The 18,928-nt window shown below is 37.6% G+C and overlaps 1 protein-coding gene across 9 annotated transcripts in view; it reads left to right on the top strand.

Moving 5' to 3' along the window:
* NETO1 (neuropilin and tolloid like 1) overlaps window positions 1-18,928 on the top strand; it is a 79,350-nt gene that overhangs the window by 33,808 nt on the left and 26,614 nt on the right. For 8 of the 9 annotated variants that reach the window (XR_001860387.1, XR_001860390.1, XR_001860388.1 and 5 more), the window contains exons 6-7: window positions 7,469-7,697; window positions 18,559-18,672. Coding sequence is in view for 5 of the 9 variants with exons in the window: in XM_017729493.1 (XP_017584982.1) it covers window positions 7,469-7,697; window positions 18,559-18,672 (343 nt within the window). In the remaining 4 variants the exon portion in view is untranslated. Of the gene's footprint in view, window positions 1-7,468; window positions 7,698-18,558; window positions 18,673-18,928 lie in introns of those variants that run through there. The other variant, XM_017729495.1, reaches the window with a different exon arrangement.

Raw genomic sequence — 18,928 nt, 5'->3', positions numbered from 1 at the left:
TAGCTGTGAATTTTGAATAGAGTAATACTGGGGGTTCTGCATTTTGTGTAGAATGTGACCACAATTAGTATTCAGAGCAAGAAAGGAAAATTAAAAAGAGTGCTAACCTACTCAGAGCAGTAAAGTTCTGGAGGAACTTCCTCATCTGAAAATTTTTCAGTGTAGAACAAAGCCCAATGAAGGAAATGTATAAGCTTATTGCACAGGGATTTGAAAAATTTCAGAGATATTTTTGGCTTCAAGCAGTGGATAAGCAAAGATTTTGTATTTAGGAATAAAAAATAAGAAAATGAATAGAATTATAGTTTTCTTACTTTCTGTTAAGGGTGAAGTATTGGAGGATAATATCAACAACAAATGTTTTTCTGTGTTGGGTGGGTTAGGAGAGGCCCCCCCAGGAAGACAGAACCATGTTTGTGCTCAAGTAGCTTTCCCTTTGGTGGGTAACTTTCCCAGCAAGGTACCTTTGTGTCATGGTTGTTCTTTGAGAGGCTCTACAGAAAAAATAAGACAGCAGAATCTGATGGTAAGAGTAATAAAACATTTACAACAATGATATTCTTATACTGGGAAAAAAACAGTAAGCAGTGCTATTAAAAACACTATTATCAGAATCTCTGAGCACCTCAGAAAAAAACATCAAAGCAGGAATTAATTTGAATGTAGTCCAGTGGAAATAATGTATTCTGGAGGAATAAGCAATAGGTACATTTAGACTGAACAAATGGCAGGAGTAGCCTCTTTATTTGCACCATGAGAAATAAAATGAAATTATAAGGTAGTTAGGCAAAGTGATGCCTAATTCTCTTTCCCCACCTGAACACGATATTGGACAAAGGTTATAGGATGCAAGACTTAACACAAAAGATTGAGAAACCCAAAGTGTCAATAAATGAGTATTTAGTTTTAACACATCATGGCAGCATCCTTAACCCAGAGCCACCAGTGAGTGGTGGTGTCTGTTCCAAGCAGAGCCAGTGAGGAGCAGTGAGAGGGGGAACACAGCACATGGGAGGGGGCCAGGATGAGGGAGGTCACAGCACCAGGACATGACTGATGAGACTTGGACAGGCCTGGCCGTGGTGGCTGGGGTGTAGTGGTGGCTGGACTCGTCTGGACAGTGGGGCCAGCCCAAGCACAAGCCAGCCAGCCAGCAGCTTGGTGAGGGACAAGGCTGGGGTGGTGAGGAATGAGGCTGGGAGCGGGGCAGTGTCACCCAGTGTGACCAAGACACTTGTATGTTTACAAAGGGTTACTACTGCTACCTGGCATGCTCCTGACCAAACGGAGAGATGACTCTTTTGGTTCCAGGTGCCTGCCTTCGTATCGAGTGTAGTCTGGAGAGAGACCGGGTGGTTGCGCATGCATTTCCTAGAGTGTTGGGAGGAAACATGAGGTGAAACAAATTGCAGAGCTGTGAGTGAGTCTGTTTAAACTGATCTGACTAAACCAAAACATTTTCTGCTCTCCTGTGTGAAGTGGAAATCTGTGCTCTTAGATGAGACCTGCAAGAAAAGCAGTTTAAGCTGTTGGCACTGGCAGACTACCATATATTAATTTTTGGAGGCTTTTTAATCAGGTGTAGAAGAGAAACTTTAAGTAGTGCACTAAAATTTAATGAGTGGTGATTCTTGAAATGTTAGAGAAAAAGAAAATTTAAAGGCTGAATAACCTAACAGCCAGAGACAGTTTTGCAAGCTTCAGATGACCTCCATCTCTGAAGAAGCTCTGTAGCTCACTAATATAAAGATAATGCAAATAATATTATGAATTTAAGAAAGCCCAACATACATATGTGTGGAACAAGGTGAATAAATTATGTTTAAACAAGTAGAAAATACTATTTACCTATGTTAAGCTATTAAAATCCCTTGTGTGAAACAGTTTTCTGAGATGAAGGTGCAAGACAAGTACATGGTTGGAATTGTGTCTATAGAATCTCTGCTATGAAGGCATGTCAATGTACATACCAGAGTGACATTGTAAAAAACCTCACTTTTAAGTTACCATGAATCTATTCCCTTCAGGTATAGAAATATAACTAACCTCAGCATCCTCAAACCAAATATCTATTAGGAAATGTAATTTAAAAAAGCTACAGAAGAAAGTAATAAAATGTCTGCCAAAGAGAACAGCAGAATCAGGATTTGATCTCCAGCTTTCAGTGTTAAAAAGCAGAACAGCACCAAGGAGATGTAAATGTTGCTCACTTGTGAGCATTTTTGCACTCTACTAAAGAAAAATTAGGATGACTTGACAGAGTAAGTGTCCTATTGGATAGTCACAGAAGAAGAAACAAATAGGACAAAAGAGAGAAATCCGAAGAGAATCCAATTTTATAGACAAATACTTGTCTATAAAAATGGTTCTGATATGTGAGCCTTGGCTGTGAATCACAGGGTCTTAGAAGTACAATATAAAGTTGTCATCTTTGACAGACAGTATTCTCCAAGCTCCAGAAGAGAAGAAAATATGAGGTATGGAGCTCTCTGTTTGCACAACATGGTCCCAGACTAGTAACAGAAGGACCAAAAATGTAGAAAAATCCCCCCAAATAACAAACAAAAACCAAACAGAACATGTGTTGTTAACACTTCTGCATTGAAGTAATTTTGATTAAAAAAAAATTTTAGCATCCAAGCAAGAGATCAGGCCATTTCAGAAGACAAATTCAAGCATCATTAGTAATATGCTTTTTAGGCTGGTGTACTCTGTGTCCAGTTGCCTTGAGGGAGATTAATTAGTGTTGCACAATCTGCTTTAAAAAACTGGGTTTCCCAGGCCTAAATACGTGAGGTATCATCTTGAAAGTACTTTGTTAATCACATAGAGCTGAAAAAGATGCAGCATAAAGCAGGCACTGTAACTGATCACTGAGCAATGGGACAATTTAACCCAGTCCTGTGCTTACAAGTGAATTGATTGAACCCAGAAGCTGAATGTGCAAAATCTGGACATTATGCTTGGATGAAGAGGAGGCTTTTCTCTTATGTCTAAATTACTTTTGGCAGCTGAATGATGGCTTTTTGTTTGGTTTGGTTTAAGGGGACTGAGTGTCTGTGCACATATATTAAGTCTGATATGCTGGGATATGGTTTGAAGCTTTTCCTGACTGGCCTGATCAATCATGTTGTCATCCCTAACCTTCAGTGATTGATTAAAAAGCAGAACTCATCAAAAGTGATTCACTATGAGGAGATTATAATCTGACCATTTTACTGAGATGATACATTATTTGCAGTTTATAATAATTTTGGGTTTTTTTCCCAATATGTTCCATCAGAGATTTCTGTTGTTTTTAAATTTAAATTAAAAGAAATAGTAAAACGTACCCAACATCTTCCTTTTTGATTATTATTTATGGTGGCAATACAAACCCTAAAGGTGACAAGAGAATTATTTTAAATATAATGTGACCGAGTGTAAATTACATATGCCACAGTTGCAGTGAGGCTTTATCAGTTTTGTTGCTAATGACATTGGCATTAGCAGTGATATCTCAAAACTCAGTAAATCTAATACTTGAGCAGCCCACTCTTCTAAGTAATGTGGAGCCGATGATTTGATGAAAGTGGTCTTATTAAAACTTTGCAACAAAAATGTGAAAGAAGAAGACATGGTAGTTATGCTTCTTTTTTCAAATAAGATGTTTTCTTCAGCAAGAATGCCTGGATTATGCTAATATAATGTGTCAGTATCTATGGAAGTGTTCATTCCAAAAGCTCCTATTGGCATCAATGAAAAAATGCTTAATGAAGGCAGATGGTGGTGTTTGAATCCGTGACCTCTTCTTCCCTCTTCAGGAGAACAAAGTTGCTTATCCACTGCTGGTAGAAGTAATGGCTAAGATTTCTGTAAATGAAATAACCAGTAATATTGATAATTTTTCTTTCACTTTCTGATGAATTTGTTCTAGTGACATCCACATACCAGTGAAAGTAATGAGAATGTTGCCACTGATTTCAAAAAGCTATGTATAGGGAACATTTTGCATTAGATAAGAGTTTTTCATATAAACAGTTTTATTCTTTCCCTGGAGAACTCAATTTGTTAGTCATTTTCTTCTGCCAGTGTGGGTCTTACAGCCAGTGACAGGAACAATGGCAAATACATAGCAATAAAACCATAAAAGTTGGCAGAGGCGTGCAAATGCAATTAAATTATTCCAGCTCTTTAAAATGAAATCTGATCCAGTATCAGGTTGTCAGTTTGTGTAATCAGTTTCCAGTTTTTAAAAGTGCACTGCAGTCTTAAGCCAAAGGTCTGATTCAAATAAGTAGATTGAAAGATACCCACTGATTTCAGGGTGTGTTGTATCAAGTCCTCAATATTTTATATAAAGTTCTGGGAGTAGTCATCTCCAAAGGCAATTTTGAGAATGAAGCTCCAACTCATCTCAGAATATCAGGAACTTATTTTCTCTAATTTATGAAACTTCATGCCATTGGAGAAGGTGGCATCTTTCTTCTAAAGGACAGACACAGATTTTTAAGTCAAATATTTCTTTCCCGTGGCTCCACAACCTACCAGATGTACATATGGTATGGTGTTGGCTAAATTTCTCACACAGAGGAATGAACTGGTATGACTGACAACAGAATTCAGGCTTGGGAAGAGTGGCTTCTTCACTGAAAGACTCAGAACAAAATGCTGAGTTCTTCTTGATTCCTTTTCAGTATTTATGACTGCTACTCTAAGAAATATTTTACTATTTTATAATAGTGTGTCTAGTGTGCCTCCAGAAACTAGAGAATGTCAAATGATAAGCCCATAGAAATAAGATTTTGTCTGTACTGCTATATGAACAGTGCGTTGAAACAGATCAGGAATAATTGATGAATGCTGGAAATTGCTGGGAGAGCTGGTATTTTGTAACCGCAGTGAGGATTAGCACACATTTTTTGTAAGAATGAGAACTCTTAAAAATTGCATCTCCATACTGAAATGGGATACCCTTTACAAGAAGTACATGTGCATATATATATATGTATATGCACATACACTTCTACATATATAAAAAGCAGCAGGATAGGAATAGAGAACACATGAACAAGTGTGAGAGGTCTGTCATTCAGTAGGTATAGTTTTACTATAGTTCTGCCATCAGATTAATGTAATCTTTTTCTGGAGTAAATATGAGCTTTCTTGAAGAGGGGAATAGATAAAAATGTGATGTGATACATTGCACTATATCTTTGTAGTCTATCATGTATGTATGTATGTATATGGCATATAAATATAAATGGTGAATATATGATAGGCATATACAGAGAGTAAAAGTAATGATTCATGACAATAGCCTGTTGCAAGCCTTCTGTTTTCTGTGAGCCATCTGTGTGACATGCTTCTCTTCCTGGGAAACAGTCACACGTATGCAATACTGCATATAATCAGCCACAGGAGAATTTCATTGCATTACCTGTGACAAAGCTGTCAAGCACTGAGGCACCTGTCTGAAGCAGACTGCTCCTGTTAACTGAGAAAAGAAAATCAAGGAGCACATTTAATTCCCTAAGTTATGCAGAGAAGGACTACGGACTGTCTCAGCTGCTTCCCAGGAGAGGCTGGGTGCCAGGGTTGCACAGTGATAGTTACACCCTTGCTTGAGCAGGACGATCTGATGTCAAGGACACAGAAGCAGCTCTCTGGTGTGTCCCAACTATGGGCAGTTGCTGGGTGTTTGTATCATGGCTCTGCCTCTTCCCATCCCTCCCTCCCTCATGTGGAATCTTTCTCTGTCAGCACAATAGTGTGTATCATTTCGCTGTTTTACTTAACAACCAGTAAATGAAGTGAGAAACACTATAAAAACTATACCTTGATGTATTTCCATTTGAATATGTCTTTGTGTATTTCTGTTAGCTGTTCCATTTTGTAGAGACCAATACAAGCAGATTCCTTCATTTATAGTACGTAAACCCCAGGATACATGGTGAAAGTAAAATACACTTACCTGCAATTTAATTGAAATAGATTCCTCTGAACTCTTCTGAAGGATGGAAATGATGAAATATGAGTAAGGGTTACCGTAAGAATAACATTAGAAAAAAGATGTGCCTTTCGTATACATAATTTAATCTGCCAGTAAAAATTTTTCACAAATTTTCCTTTCAGGACACTTATGCAAAGCATAAAAAGGAATGAAAATATACCATAATACACTACCTGAAAAGGCCCATTAAAAAACCCTGAGCTATTACTAAACAGTAGCAGACTGCTTAAGAGCACATAATTCTCAAACCATAAGAGCTTTAATGTATTAATGAGGTGGAATTATGAGTCTTGTTGCTACTAGGATATGCACTGCTTGTGTACTTTTTGCAAATGCAGAGAAGCTTATTAAGCATTTGTTCTGTGCATATAAAAAAAATACCTGAAGTCAATAAAATTGTTTGGAAATAAGTATATTTGATGTCTAATACAGTGGGGTTTATTTTTTAGTTATTTTTTTAAGTGAAGATGCATACAGCTCTATGCTGGGTATGTTTACTGCCTTTTTATACAATTTCTGCCCTAATTCACCTTTCTGTATCATTGTCCTGAAATCTCATGTGTACCGTTGGCAGTTTGATTCTGTATCATGTTTCAGTTGGAAATACTACTTGCCTTCTCTGTGAATGGAATATTTGATGTTGCTTGTATAATCAATTGCTTTTAAAATTGGTGGTTTTCCCTATTAAAGTCCATATACATTTGAATATCAATAATAGGCTTTTATCCTCATCCCTACTTCTTTCTAGGTAGATTTAAAGAGTTCTTTTCAAAGGGCAATATATCTATTACTTTATGCGACAATTTAGCTTGTATGCAAGAGACATAAGTCTCTAGGAGTTCCCACAAGATATGCTTGATTTCAAGCCTGTTAAATTATGAAAATATATACCATAATGCTTGGTTTAGAAGAGCTGAGATGGTGGCCAGATCCTTGAGGAAACATAAACAGATTAATGATTGCATTCTGCCTGGCTCTCAGATTCTCACTTCCTGAATCAGTGTAGCAGAGACATATAAAGATGACACATTGACTCTGGGGAGGGAGCAACAATGATTTGCCTTATTATTTCACATGTCAGTCATGTAATACATCAATATCGTACCGAGTAGTGAAAGAAGAAATTTCTAGCTTATCTGTCCTTCAGCTTGAAGAACCATTGTACATGCTTCTGAAAAAAGGTATATATTTGGAAATTAGGACCTTACTGTGAATAAGAACAAAGAAGTATCTCGATCTTCTGAGAGCTTCTACTTGGAAGCAAAACAAAATACCAGGAAGTACAAACAGTGCTCAGTTTGCATATTAATGGCCTTCCAAGGAACTTCCCCATGGACCACCAGCTCCAGAAAAAGTATTATGATGGGGATATTGTGTATTTTTTTCTCCTGCAATGTAGAGCAAAATTGCTTAATATTTTTTCAGTCATTCTCAAATGTCCGTACATGTTGCCTTTGTTGTTTGATTGATTCATAGATCTATTTGCGATTCTTGGACTACGAGATGCAGAATTCCAACGAATGCAAAAGGAATTTTGTAGCAGTCTATGACGGAAGCAGCTCTGTGGAGGATTTGAAGGCAAAGTTTTGCAGCACTGTTGCCAATGATGTAATGCTGAGGACAGGTCTGGGTGTAATCCGTATGTGGGCAGATGAAGGCAGTCGCAACAGCCGATTCCAGATGCTCTTCACATCTTTCCAAGAACGTAAGACCCTAATCAATGCATCTGCCTTTCAGTTTGTTAAATGATACAACTCCCAAAATCTGTTAATATCTTCTACATGCAGAAAAGTCACTGAATTATGTTGCCAAACAAGCTATGTAAATATTCAGAACAATTCTTCCAAGAATTTGTAGTGAGCAATAATTTGTAATGCAGTAGACAGACCACAGAATTCAAAACTAGGAAAACAGGTACAAGTGGTCATGACCTGTCCAATCATATAACTGTGACTTTTGTCTGATCCTCAAGCTACCATGTAAGTTTTTCCTTACACAACATGGAAAATAATACAGCTCTGAAGGTTTTTACCAAGTCTGATAATTTTCTATGAATTTGATTTTTTAGATTTCATTATGATATGCATTTGAAAAATACATTATGATTATTTTATCACAGGTAGTGGGTGTGTGCGTATATCAATGAACGTGTGTGTCAGATATTGTTAAGCAGAGTTTAGGGGTTTTTTGTAGCAACAAAAACTTTCTAAAAGCCTTTTATATTTTGGTTAATATTCTCTTTATGTGCCTTACTTGCATTTATATTTTTATATGAATTCTGGGCTCAAATAAAAAGCAAACAGCCTTTGAAAGAGACAAAATGTAGTTCTAGACAGTTTAAGAAAGCAATCAAACCAATCACAAAAATCCCTCAACAAAACCCAGTGATTCCATTCGCTGAAAATAATTGACCCAGATAATCCTGTGAAAGACCTGTGAAAGATATCAATTTGTTTTCTTTGATGGGAAAAACACATATTTAGCTTTTTCAGAAAGGTGTATGTGCATTTATTTTCACATGCTGGCTCATGTTAATTTTTAATGTATTTTTGGTTTGTGCATCGTGTGTCTCACAGAAAGATTTCTTTGCAACTGTCAGTGGTTGGAATGAAGGCTCAACCTACCAAATACATTCTTCATCTGTATTCTGTGTGTGTACCCTGCAATGAGGCAACGAGTTGCTATTGAGAACAGCCTCCATAATTCCTTAATTATGGCTCTGATTAAAAATTTCTGACAGTTTACATGCCTGAAACTGCATGCGCCACAGTACTCTCACACTTGCAGCCTTAGGGTGGATTAAATTTTCTTGCCTGCAGATAAGGCTGGGGTCTAAAAGACACTGAGAACCCTTGGTTGAGATGATGCTGCACTTTCTCATTCCTGCAGCTGGAGATGCCTTGAATATTCAAGATCTGATTCATTTTTTTCACAAGGCATCTTGATCTGTTACCTTAGAAACAACTGCATAGACACTGGAGGTTCACAGCATATAAAGAACTGGAGAGTAATGCACTATGATGACTAACTTGAAATGAAGGTTTGAATAGGTGTATGTTTGCAAAGCTCTCATATTTTAAAGGATTATAAGGAAAAATGTGGGAATTTTTGGGATTTTTTTTTCTCTTACAGTATTCCTAATATATTTACCTGACATGCTACATCTTATGAGCTACTCCTTTCTTGTAAGCAGATGATAGTTTATACTGAATAGTATTCTGACTGGGAAATTCAAAATACTAACATGATGTGCTTTCTGTAAATTTACTCTGAAGAGTCATTGCTCACTAAAAGCTGAAAATTTATTAAAGGCTAAACAGTACTTTGAAATATGTTTACATAGCCTGCTCATAAATAGTAGAAGAAACTGCAGCTGTGATTTTAATGCTGGGAATTGACTTTAAAGATTTAAAGGTAATGCAGGTGGTACTTTCTGTGTCAGTTGTCCATAAGTGCCGTCCTATGCCACATACTGCTGCGGGCTGTCAGGAGTCGGCTAGAGCAGATGTCAGGGAGATAGCTCATGGCATGTAAACTGCAACGTCTTCCAGCAGCGTGTGGGAATAATTAGATCATCTTCATGGAAGAGAAGGAATGTCAGACCTCATTCAGGGAGATCTGCATCAGGGAGCAGACACCTGTGTGTCTATTTGGGGACAAAGAAAAAGGAAAAAATTCTGTTTTGTTCATAGAGCTGAGAAGGGAACAAAATAGAAGATGACATTTACATTGCAGTAATGTGCATGAAGAGTGACAAAGTAGAATTCCTGTATTTACTGTTCCTGTGGGAATGACCAGGAGGTGTTGTGATCTGTTGCTCCCCAAGTTCCTCTCCTTAGTGTGGAGTTAGGCTGTTGAGACTGTGAGTTTTCCCTTATACAAGGTGCTGTGTACTGGAAGTGGTATTTTGTGGAAAAAAGCTACTAAGCCTGAGCATTGTTTTCTTTCAGTGTAAGTTTGTTCAGTGTTAATTCTTGTTACAGAGCCATTTTCTGAGTACTTGACATTTGTGTAGAACAGAGAAATATTGAAGAGATTTCTTATATGTTTATTTTCATATGGTTCGATAACTGTGCTCCAAATCCATTTAAAATATGTAGGCATTTTTTTGTTGGCATCTAAAAAGTGGTCTTATGAGTTTCCAAACCTCTCACACTGATGTTTTCAGAGCAGCAGTGCTATAAATGTGTCCTAAGGAAAGGCATACAATGCATGAGGTTGTTAAACTTCCTGCACCAGAAAATCAGGAATGATTCTCATCACTGTCAAAATAGTAGTTGAGCTCTAAGTAACACTTAATAACTGATTAATTTTTAATGGGTGATAATTTATAGTGATGATCTGATATTTCATTATCATCACTATTAGCTATTCCAACTGTTATTGTGGGGTTTGTCTCCTTATGTCCTTACCTTATTAATCTTTAAGATATCTTCTAAGCATAATCATATTTTTGTGCATGGGAGTCACTGTCTGCACTGGATTTTAAATATCCAATAAATTAATATAAGAATCAGTAAAAGGTAAACAAAAAAGCTGGTATAATCAAAAGGTGTCTGTTCATCTGGTAAGAAGACTTGAAAAATGAGTCTTTGTTTTTTCACCCACTGACTAACTGTTCATTTTATTTTCCATGACTGAAGAGTGGTCTCCAGCCTGATTAATGACAGACATGCTACACCTACAGCTTCTTCAAAGAGCTGCTCCTCAGCAGACACACCTAGACTTTAGCCTAAAAGCAGATTTGTAGAACCAGGGCATATGGGATAAGAGAAAAACCCTCTGTATGCACAGCAGACAAGATGTTCACTTTCTCACCTCTGACTGCTCTTTGGTAGCACAGCTTCCTTCTGCGTCCATAACCCTGCACCAGAAACCCCAGACCAGAAAAAATTCTTTCCTTCTCTTATTTGTTGTCCCTTTGAACTCTAAGTCTGTTTTTAGAGCCCTGTCACATGCGACTTTCCTAATGGAGCACAAGTTCTATCATTCTTATTTTGTTTTTATTACCAAAACCCATATTTGGATAGAAATCTAAGGCTGTGTTTAGAATAGTATTGTGCAGTTTGATCAAATGTCAGCACTCAAGTCCTTGTTTACAGGCAATCACCCAGCATGGGCAGTTCTTTAATGGGGAAAAGGAGCTGCAGGTATGCAGTGTTAGGGACTGTGTTTTTTGAGGTAAAGCTAATGGAAGTACTGAAAAAGGAACAGCAAGGTGTTAAGCGCAACATGTAAAGAGGCAGTTTCCCCTTGCAAGGACTTAAGAATGTAAGCAGATTGCAGATTTGCTGGTTTTGCTCTCTGCTTCCACACTAATATTTTAAAAAGAAACCATTGGGATTGCTTCCTTACTGGTGAGCGCTCATCTGCCACTTTCTTCTCCTCTGTGCTATTTGCAGCTATCTTAGTGAAAAACCCTCACTGGCTAAGCATCCCAGTGACTCCCTGACCCTGAACAAAATAATTGTTTGGGGTGCCCAGAGTGTATAAACTGAACACAGGCTGGAGCTCTGGGCACATGCTCCTGAGCTGCCATTCCCTCTTGAGTTTTTATATCAAAAAAACCCCAAACAACAAAATGTGAAACCACATATAGGTGTTTTTTAAAGACCAGATTATTAATCTGTATATGGTATTAACTATCCATAAAAGTTACATTTATCTTGCACAGAGCTGTCTGAAGGTGACTGAGAAAACACTCAGTGTTAAGAACATCTCATTTTCAAGTTTCTAATAGCCGTATTTTAATAAGCATTTTTTTTTCCTTAGTGGCAAATGAAAGGATAATCATTTTAATTTAGGTAATATACTTGTAGTGTACAGTACTAAAACAATCTTAATAATTTTATAATTTTAATAAAGCAATTGAAATTGTCTCCCAATAAATGATATTTTCCTTGAAAAGACTGATAAAAAACTTCTTCCTCTGTTTCAATGGTGATTCAAGGAACATCTGAAGAATTTAATTTTTCCTTCTCTTGTGGAGGAAAAAGCCCTATTTTTCATTAAAGAACAATGGGAGGATCCAAATGATCTGTGCTTAAAGAATTCGTGTGCAGAGCATGATGCAATGAGCTATTTCAAGTAGAGGAGGAGTAGGTGTGAAATGTCTAACGACTTCAGTGTAAAATGTTTCTCACATCTAACCATTGTTAAGATTTCAGAATTTTCCCATTCACCCTTAGGAGGAAACAAGACCTTTCAAAGGAAGGGGGGAAAGGAGGGAGAGAGATAAGCCTAAAAATAACAAGCAGGGTAGGGCATTTGTCTAAGATTATCCAATCCTGGCCTGAAATCCCTGCCTTGAAACAGGCTCAAAGGGTAAATCCACACGGTTCAATGAAGTACAGCTTAGACAACTGGGCTGGCTTGCTCAGAGCTAGTTCACACCCTGGAAGCAAAGGAGTTGCACTAACTGTGGATGGTGCTGAGAAATAGTGAGAAACACACTGAGGAAAGCACTGCACTGAAGTGGAACAGCTAGGCTGCACACCAGTTCCATTACAAATCTGCTTTTAGCTCCATCTTGTAAAAATATTTTGACCTGCCCATGATTGCAATTTATATCTAGAGTATCCTGCAATGCCCAACAAAATGATGCTTAATGCACAGAGATAATGTATTTTGTTACTTATGTAGTAACGTCACAATAGTATAATAATTATTAAACATGGAATATTTAATTTCTAGACTGCTTTACAAATATTGTCATTTGGTAGTATAAACTGGAATACCTTACTTGTGAATAATTATTTAATTGTCTGACTGAAATCAGTATAACTTTTTTAAAATATAAATTATCACTGCTTTTATTTCATGTTGCTTTGTAAAGTTGGTATAAGGAAGAACTATTAATACACATTATATGTCTCTGTCTTAGGGCTATTCAGGATTAAAATATTAATTTTTTGTTAATAAATTAAAAAGTGTAGATTGTGGGCATGTGCATTTCTAAAACCTTTCTATAGTAAGAAAATACAGAAACTCCATTGGTTCATTTTTTAAGAATTTTGAGAGCAGTAACCTCAAATATCAGAGAGAAGCTTTTTTGAATACTGCGGTGGAAACCTTGTGGAAATATGAATAATATAACAATCTCCTAATTTGTGGTAGAAACAGAACATATTTACATGCCCAGTAACAGAAATAAGGTTGTTATTATTATAGTTGGGGTTTTTTAAACATAGGTTTCCTAAACCTGAGAAAAAAGTCTGGGATATCACGTCTACCCTTGTGAATGCTTGTGTGTCTTCTAGGATAAGGGCACCATCTTGTGTTCAGTGTAAATAACTGTTGCAAAGCAGGAGATTTTACATTATAATGAATTCAAGAACTATAAAATTTGTTTGTATATTAAGATACAAGGTATTCTTACACATAGCACTCACATTCATAAAAAAAATCATTAAAAATAATGTTGAATGAAAATGTTTGAAATTTTTAATATTGAACAAATGATTTTACAAAAACTATTCTTTTATATAAAAATAATTATTGGTTCAAATTCAAACTAGAAAAAGAATGTTTACTAATATTTGTCTTTAATTAGTGATTTAATTTAGAGTATATTATTTTCATGCTGTAAAAAAGAATTTATTAGAGACTTAACTTTATTGAAATATATCTGGTTTAATTATATGTGTAGTTCTAATTTGCAGTTGTGTTATAATCATTATGAATTGTTCATCATGCTGAATATGTTGTCTCACTTATTTCTAGGCCAGTACCTTGGTAGAGCTTGACTTACGGCAGCTTTGGGACATAGGAGAAATAACACAATTGTGTGTTCCCAGCTGTTACTTTCAATCTAATTATGAAGTCAGGGTTTTTTCAGAGAGCATGGAATGGACTCCAGGATATGGGCTAGTCCAATCCTTTTGTTCTAAGCAGGATCAGATACAGCAGGTGGCTCAGGGCTGTGCCCAGTTGGGTTTTGAATATCTTCAGTGATGGAGATGACACAACCTCTCTTGGTAAACCAGCTCTTGCACAGTGTTTGACCAACCTCAAACTAAAAATTAGTTCTTGCATTTAAAGGGAATTTCCTGTATTTCCTTTAGTCTTCATTGCTTCCTGTCTTGTCACTGGGCATTGCTGAGCAGAGTCTGGCTCTGTCTTCTTTTCTCCCTCCTGGCGGGTGTTTGGATGCATTGACAAGAGCCTGCTCGAACCTTCTCTGCTCCAGGGTGAGCAGTCCCAGCTTTCTCAGCCTCTCCACACACCTCCGATGTCTCAAGCCTTTAAAAGGCCTTCATGGCCTCATGCTGGGCTCACTGCAGTACATCTGTCCCTTTTGTGCTGAGGAGCCCAGAACCTGACACAACACTGCAGATGCGGTCTCACCAGTGCTAAATAGAGGGGAAGGATCATATCTCAGCCTGCTGACAATTCTGTTTTTAATGCAGCCCAGGATAGTGGGGGCTTTCTTTGCCACAAGGGAACATTTCTGGCTCAAGATGATTCGAGGTGACCTTATTGCATACCAGAACTTCTTCTGCAAACTTGCTTTCTAGTCGGTCAGTCCCCAGCATGTACTGGTGCGTGAAATTATTCCTCCCAAGGCACAGGACTTTACATTTCCTTTTGTTGATCTGGTTGAAGTTCCTGTTTGCCCATCCCATTGAGGCCTCAATCAGCATGATTTTTCAGAGATAATCAAGAGTGGCTTCACAATGATGTCAGTCACCTACTGGGGACAGTCACCAGGAGTTCATGTCTGTTCAGTTGATTACATATTCCCTAATCTGGTCCTCTTCCACTTAGAGAAGTCATATTACTACTGGGATCATGCTGCCCTACTGCCTCCTGTTATACCTATCCCTTCTGTGTTTGAGTTTAGTCAGGAGCTCATTGTCCATCCATGCAGGATAATGGCTACCTTCACTTGATTTTCGGCCTGTCCAGATAGACAACTGCTGAGCTTGGAGGAGGTGATCTTACGGAATCAACCAACTCTCCTTGAACCTGTATCTTTCCAGGACCACCTCCCATGGCATTTGTCCACCCAGATCCCTCAACAATGAACTTTTGCTTTTCTGAGGCCCAGAATTATGATCGTGCTTTTTGGTTTATTCCTTCTTGGCAGCATCCTGAACGCCATCATCTCATGCTCCTGACATTCATTTTCCCAACTGATTCTTATTTATAAAAGTATAAAGCACAGCAGAGCTGTGCTCATCAGCTCCTTCATTACCTGTGCCAGGAAGTTATCAATGCACTCTGGAAACTTCCTGGATTGCTAGTGCCCTGCTGTGTTGCCCTCTACAGACCACATGATTAAAACCCCTATAAGGACCAGGGCCTGTGATCATGAGGCTTCTTCCAGCTGCCTGAAGAAGATTTCTTTGACTTCTTGCTCCTGATCAACCAGTGCAGACACAAAGTACAACATTGGTAGCTTTCCACTGGGTTTTCCACCAATCATGACCAAAAACCCACTTGGCTCCCCACCTCGGTGAGACCTCTGCCTTCCTGACGCTTTAAGGCCGTTTATGTAGTGATGGGGAAGACCATGGAGTCAGAGAGTACAGCTTCTAGTGTGTGGAGAGAGTTGTGCTGCTTTATCTAGTTGAAGTTAATGATAGCAGTAGCTTCCTTTTGTGAAAACATCCGCAATCTTGCTGTCACATACTGCTTGATTCCACTGCCATCCTGGGTTCTGTAACAGCTTTAGGAAAGCATCAGGATCAGATCCCTCTTGTTGTAGAAGAATCTGGTTTACTACCAGTTCATTTATCTTTTTGTTATTAGTAGAATATCCTTGATGTAGCATCCCAAGACCCCTTTGCTGTGCCTTTTTTTGGGCAAGAAAGAAAATTTTTCCAATGTACAACAGGACTGACATGTTTACAACTTCCCTTGATGCTTTCATTCTTTCCAACAAAATACCTTAATTAGAGTGGGGGAAATACATTGACTTCTTGTCCAGCCTAATCCCTCCAGGATCATGGGACCACAGAGAGGACTTCGCTATTTTAAATTTATAAACATGAAGAAGAGGGAGCTGTTTGTCATTAGTTTTCTGAATCTTACATTTGGGTTTCTCTCATGCTAAATTTGCTGTAGTGGCTTTGAAATTGCTTTGCTACACTATTCATCTTGTTTTGACATTTATTCACATAACATTTTTTTCCTCCACTGTACAATAGCACAGTTTAGGAAAACTTAAATTTTCATTCTTTTTCCTTCCTTTCTCTTGCCTTTTGTTTCCAGATGTCCCTGTCACCTTTTTGCATAATTATTCCTTCTTCTTAAATTTGAAAAAAAGGTCTTTTTTATTGCTCTTAATTTTTCTCTCATTTCTGAAAGTTTTCCTAATATTTTCACTTGATAGAAAATCTCAGTATTTCTTTCAGTGCAGAATGCAATAACCACATGACATTGTTTTTTCCTGTAGAATTCTCTCCTTCTTCCTCTTCCTTTCACTTCCTTGCTACCTACCTTTAGTTCTTCTTTTCTACTTACCACCGCTATATATCTGAATTCAGGCAGCACTCTGTCCTTCCCACTTCACTTCTAAGATCCTTCATGCCATTCTGAATGTTTTTTGGTGTTTTGGTCTTTTTTCTTTTTTTAGTTTTTCTTCTTTATGGCTTTAATAGTATAATCTATCCTAATCCTGCAATTATTTTTTTGTTTTCTTTTGTTTTTAATATTTCCTCCTTGTTCCCATATCACTACTTGTACTTTATCCATTTGATATTTGGGTCTTTTTTTTGGTACACTTTGTATTTTGAATGGGTGGCTCTTTAAATCTTCTTAGGTTTCTCACTTTTTTTTTTGCATAGAGTAGGCAGTGAGACTGTTTCTGCATGTAGGAAACATCCCAAAAGATCCTCACCTTGCCTGGAAACAGGGATGGCACCTAGAGTGTGAAAGGATGGTTATGCATCTGATGTGTTACTTACGTGATGTGTCACATCATGATGTGGCACAGTATCCTCCAGGCTCAGCCTTCACTGTCCCCAAAAGACAGCAACGGATAGATAAGGACTGTCCCTAAGCCTCCTCCCTTTCTAATATGCACATGTGCTCTTCTGATCTGTCCAGCATAAAGTAGAATCCTTTCTGTAACAAACTTAAAATGTGGTCAGGCTCACTGCACCTTAGGAGATGGCATACCAGATTTAAAAACAAAAATTGAACAGTGGACAGGCTGGTTGATGTCCTCTGCTTTGACTAAGAGATACAGTGTATGTACAGTGTTATAGCTGAGGGAGTGGTTGCATATTTGGGGGTGTGCATGTTGACTTTGACGGCATTTACTATTTGCTTAACACGCCGTAACTGCTCCAAATAAGCCAGTTATGGATATCTTAACATAAACACTTACTGGAAAATGGATTTCTTGACATGATATATGGGGTCATTAAGTTCTGCAATATAAATCCTTTGTACTGTCCTTTTTTTGCAAACCACTAAACCATTCTCTCTGCTATGCATTTATGTTGTCAGAGGAACTGCTTCTAAAATTGCAGAGGAGAACAATTTTCATGAAGCATCAAACTTGAAGTATCAGTAATATGAGCGTCATAACTGCTTTCTGATTTGTTAAGGGTCTAAGTTTATTTTTCTACCTTTCCCTTAAAAATAATTATAATAACGCTTTTTGGTTGCTTGAACTAAAAAAATACATGAGGAGTTAATTTTTGCCAATTTAACACTGACAAAGTTTGTAGCTCTTCTAAATTACAGAAGGTTTTCTGGTTTGAAGAAGAGATATGAGGAGTAATTTATCTCTACTCTCTTTTACACTTTTGGAGCAGTATCATTACAGCCTCAACACCTAATGATCTGCCAACACTTCCGTAAACACCACAGTTTAGCAGCATGTACAGTACCTTCCAAAGGCTTTCAGGTGGTTTCTTCACAGTAATAATATATGGCCATCAGTAAAGCCATTTTCCTGCAGCTTTAATCTGCATGATTCTTCTAGGCCATGGGTTTCAGGGACACTGAAGACTGTTGTGCTTTTTTATCTTCATATTTGTGATCAAAGGGGTGCTTCTTAACAGTAGCATTTCTTATGACTAAAAGGTTTTTAAAATAATTTTACTTTGTGTATAAATGTTCAGGCACCATTGATATGGGCCCTAAAGTATATATATTCTTTGAGTCACACAAGTTTTCTTATGAAATTGAGGTTTCAGCAACAAACTTCATAAGATGTTATTTCCCATACATTAGATCTGTCTGGGATACAGTTAACTCTTTTTGTATCAGCCCATAAGGTGATATGTTTTGGATCTGTGGTTAAACTGTTGATAACACCATTGATGACTCCCCACCAATGTTTGGAAGCCAACCCACTACAGCCATGAGAGTCATGCTAGGGGAAGGTTCAGTCATTTCAGACAAAACTGAGAACCTCTTGCCACAGAGTAATAAACAGTCTGTGACTTGAGCGCTCTCCATGCTGCATGTCAAATGTTTAATATGGTCAAGGAGTATGTGTTGTATAGCTTTTTCATATTACAGAATACATGTCCACTCCTGGATGTGTTTGTTGAGGAGAGCTGAATGATTTGCTAATTAATATAATTCATAATTTCTCTCATTTTTAGCCCCCTGTGAAGCCAACACATTCTTTTGCCACAGTAATATGTGTATAAATAATACACTGGTCTGCAATGGACTCCAGAACTGTGTGTATCCCTGGGATGAAAACCACTGCAAAGGTAACATGTAGAATTGAAAAAGTCATCATTTACACTGCATAAGATACAGCATATGATCCTCAGTTTCTTGCTAAGTATGTGCCAGATGGGTGAAAGCTCAGGGAGAGCATACATCAAGCAATAGAGAAAATGAAGGAACATAAAAAATGCCAGTGGATTTTACTTTCAGTGTTTTCATTTTTTTGTCCGGTGTTGCATTGGTTATGTCCGGCCAGCTGGTTATGCTCTTCTGGAAGGCTTTCTGGTCACTTGGTCT

Source organism: Corvus brachyrhynchos, unplaced genomic scaffold, assembly GCF_000691975.1.
Source record: "Corvus brachyrhynchos isolate BGI_N302 unplaced genomic scaffold, ASM69197v1 scaffold331, whole genome shotgun sequence".
NCBI classification, from domain to species: domain Eukaryota; kingdom Metazoa; phylum Chordata; class Aves; order Passeriformes; family Corvidae; genus Corvus; species Corvus brachyrhynchos.
Note: the sequence above shows the minus strand (reverse complement) of the source record. Positions and strands in the feature narration are given on the sequence as shown.